Source organism: Pezoporus occidentalis, unplaced genomic scaffold, assembly GCF_034315485.1.
Source record: "Pezoporus occidentalis ecotype Australia unplaced genomic scaffold, CSIRO_AGI_Poc_V1 ctg259, whole genome shotgun sequence".
Lineage (NCBI taxonomy): Eukaryota > Metazoa > Chordata > Aves > Psittaciformes > Psittacidae > Pezoporus > Pezoporus occidentalis.
The window spans coordinates 105075-108082 of NW_026914491.1; the positions used below are offsets into that span (position 1 = coordinate 105075).

At 49.5% G+C, this 3008-nt stretch overlaps 1 protein-coding gene across 1 annotated transcript; it reads right to left on the reverse strand.

Annotated features, from left to right (window-relative positions):
• Nucleotides 1–367: 367 nt before the first annotated feature.
• Nucleotides 368–2948, reverse strand: SNRPB (small nuclear ribonucleoprotein polypeptides B and B1). The gene is made up of 7 exons (XM_062623787.1): nucleotides 2821–2948; nucleotides 2598–2749; nucleotides 2045–2156; nucleotides 1622–1774; nucleotides 1089–1227; nucleotides 781–906; nucleotides 368–556 (listed from the first exon to the last, which is right to left on the reverse strand). Exons 1-7 carry the CDS (start codon nucleotides 2821–2823, stop codon nucleotides 519–521), a joined length of 723 nt encoding a protein of 240 aa, XP_062479771.1. The 5' UTR covers nucleotides 2824–2948; the 3' UTR covers nucleotides 368–518.
• Between the last annotated feature and the right edge of the window lie 60 nt (nucleotides 2949–3008).

Below are 3008 nucleotides of genomic sequence, written 5' to 3' on the forward strand. Positions count from 1 at the left end.
TCCCTCTGGGAGTGGGGGAAGAAGGCAGTGAGTGAGCAAGGGGCGTTGTGGTTCTGAGTTACTGGCTGGGCTTAAACCATGACACTAATACAGCCACCAGTGAGAATTCAGAACAGTGAAGTGTTAAAACTCTTTCTTTGAATTTTTATCATTTCCACCACCCCAACGTTTCCCCCTTCATCAGCCTTAATAAACTTATATGGATATGTTGTAATTCCCGTAAGAAACAGACTTAAGCGGCCCAGATCAACTGTTAACCTTTGAGCTGTCACTACAAACTGAGGTTTTTGCCTCAAACCCCCTCTTCTTCTGGGATGACCAAAGCACAGCAGTGAATAATAACAGCTCCACTCCCGAAATATACCAGTGAAGTCCGGGATTTTTGAACTTTATTAAAAAAGGCAAACTTCACAAGCAGCAAATCTAAAATGTACATAGCAAGGTTCTGACAGGCAGTATTGCTCGGTACATTCCCTTAACTGGTCTTCCCACAGTTTTAAGGTATGTTATAGGGTAGCTTATGGCCTTGGTGGACGCATGCCAGGTGGAGGGGGTCCTGGGAATAAAGCAAAGAGTTGAGTAGTGAAAAGGAAAGCAGCAAAGCTAAACCAGAAACATTTTCTTCGCCATGCTCAAAGTGGCCTTAGGGACCCTGTTTTCTGTACTGAGGTATTTACTGACAACTACCAGAGCTAGGGAGGCACTAGAACGTATCATCCTTCAGACATTTATGTTACAGCTGCTTCTAGCTTCTAGGCATTTAAGATAACCTCCACTCACCTCTCATTCCTGGGGGTGGTGGTCTCATGCCTGGTGGGGGCATTCCCATAGGAGCACCTCGGCCAGGTGGCATTCCCATTGGTGGGCCCATAGGTGGTCTCATGCCAGGAGGAGGTCCCATCATTCCTTAAGCCAGAGAAAGAATAAGCATATAAACCCACCTGAATATTCAACGCACTAGTTGGATATCAGAAAAATCCTCCATAATACCAGCTCTTGAGCAGTCTTGATATCAACATCTTTTTATCACCAGTTTTACCACATAACACAAGCTCCTTTCGGCCCCACTCCATAGAGCGATTCTTAACCTGGAGGAGGTGCTCCTCTGCTCATGGGTGGGGGAGGACCTCCACGCCCTGGTGTGTATTGAGTTGGTGCTCCTGCTATGCTCGCAGTGGCTGCAGCAGCAGCAGCTGCGACTGTTCCACGACCCTGAGGTGTCATCACCTGCAAACAAGACAGAGGTTCACAAAGAAACAGCACAACATCTGCTTTATATTAATACATAAAAAATACACAAAATTCATTATTATCCCTTTATAAATTATGCTACTCCCCTTTTAATGTACAGCATAATGCTAAAACCCTGTAATACAGTTCAAGGGATAATACTTGAATTTCATGCGAGAAGCTACACTTTTCAAGCCTCGTCTTCCATCATACAAAACAGAGTTCCTAGGGGGATCTAGTACCAAAAAAGCCTTGCCAGGTTCAAACTCCCTGGTAACAGAAACTAAGGAACAGTTCCTCCACCAATTTCCTGCATCATATTTGGTACAAAGAATTAAAAGCCACCCCAGAATATGCGAAACAACAATTTTAATGGGTCATAGCACTTCACCTGTTGAGATGGTCCTCCCACTCCTCTGACAGGGCCAGCTAATCCTGCTGGAGCCTGTGGCATGGGTGCACCAGCTGGTACTCCCCTGCCTGCTGCTCTCCCAACTCCTGGTCCTCCAGCGGCTCCAGCAAGAGGTACTCGGGCAATTCCAGTCTGAAAACAGACCCCCCAAAAGAAACATTATTGACAAAGAAATCCTTAGATCCTAGAGATGCTCGCAGACTTCCTCTGTCCAATTAATGCCCTATCTCTCTGTGGGCTTGGGCATTAATTGGACAGCTTCCTACAGCCAAAATTTGTTGGACCTGGTCACAATAGCATTTAGAAGTGCAGGACAATGCTGTAGTAGCATCCTTCTGCAAGACAGCAAATTTATCAGACAACCCTTCCCTTTCTCCTTAGTTCTATGCTCATTCTCCTTACATCTTTCGGAGGTGGTCCTTCAACTGTCATGGACACTAGGTTTTCTCCTCGCAGCAACACAAGACCAAGGACTCGTTTCTCTTCCCGCTCCGGCTGCTTGGAATTTTTAGGTCTGGTAAAAAGAAAACATTGCAAGTCAGAGATTAAAAAAACAAACAAGACCCAAAGCTATTCTTTGAATTTGCAATGGAATATATAAGTAGGCTACTGCCGAGAGCAGAACCTACTGTAAACCCATTTCTATATGCCTTAAGCTAAGTACATAGTCGAGTCTGAACACAAGACACACATTATCTCCGTGATTGTTTTCCCCATGATGCTCAACTGTTCAGTGACTGTTGGCATGATGTAAAGGTATAATTCGGTTATTAAGAAATAACTCAAAGTGCCCCTTTAGCCTCGGTGGTTTGGGGATTTGACAAACGAGGCTAAAACCACGACTGCACGTGCACAAGCGGGCAGCAGACCCTGGCCCGCTGCTGGCCCACTCGCCGCACGCAGCCGGTACCGGGAGGCAGCGCCCGGGAATCCCAGTGCGAGCCGCGCCGCTCACTTGATCTTGCGGAATTCGTCGCAGTCGCAGAGGATGAGGTTCATGTGCTTGTCGAAGGCCTTGAAGGTGCCGATGAAGACGCGCCCGTCCTGCAGGATGCACCGCATGCGGTAGTCGATGTGCTGCAGCATCTTGCTGCTCTTCCCCACCGTCTGCAAGACACCGCGGTTACACCGGGAGCCGGCGCTGCGCGGCGCGCACCGCCCGCCAGCACGCAGCTCACCATGGCTGCGGCTCCCGCGCTCCCGCCGCCGATCCCGCCCGAAGTGCCGCCCGCTCCGCCGGAAGCTCCTGCTCGCAGCGCCTGCCGCTTCCGCCCGCTCTCACGCGACAGCACGCCAGCCCCTTCCGGCGCGTGTCTGACGTACTTCCGGGGGGGGCGGAACTGGTCCGAGGGGCAGCCCGCCGGCG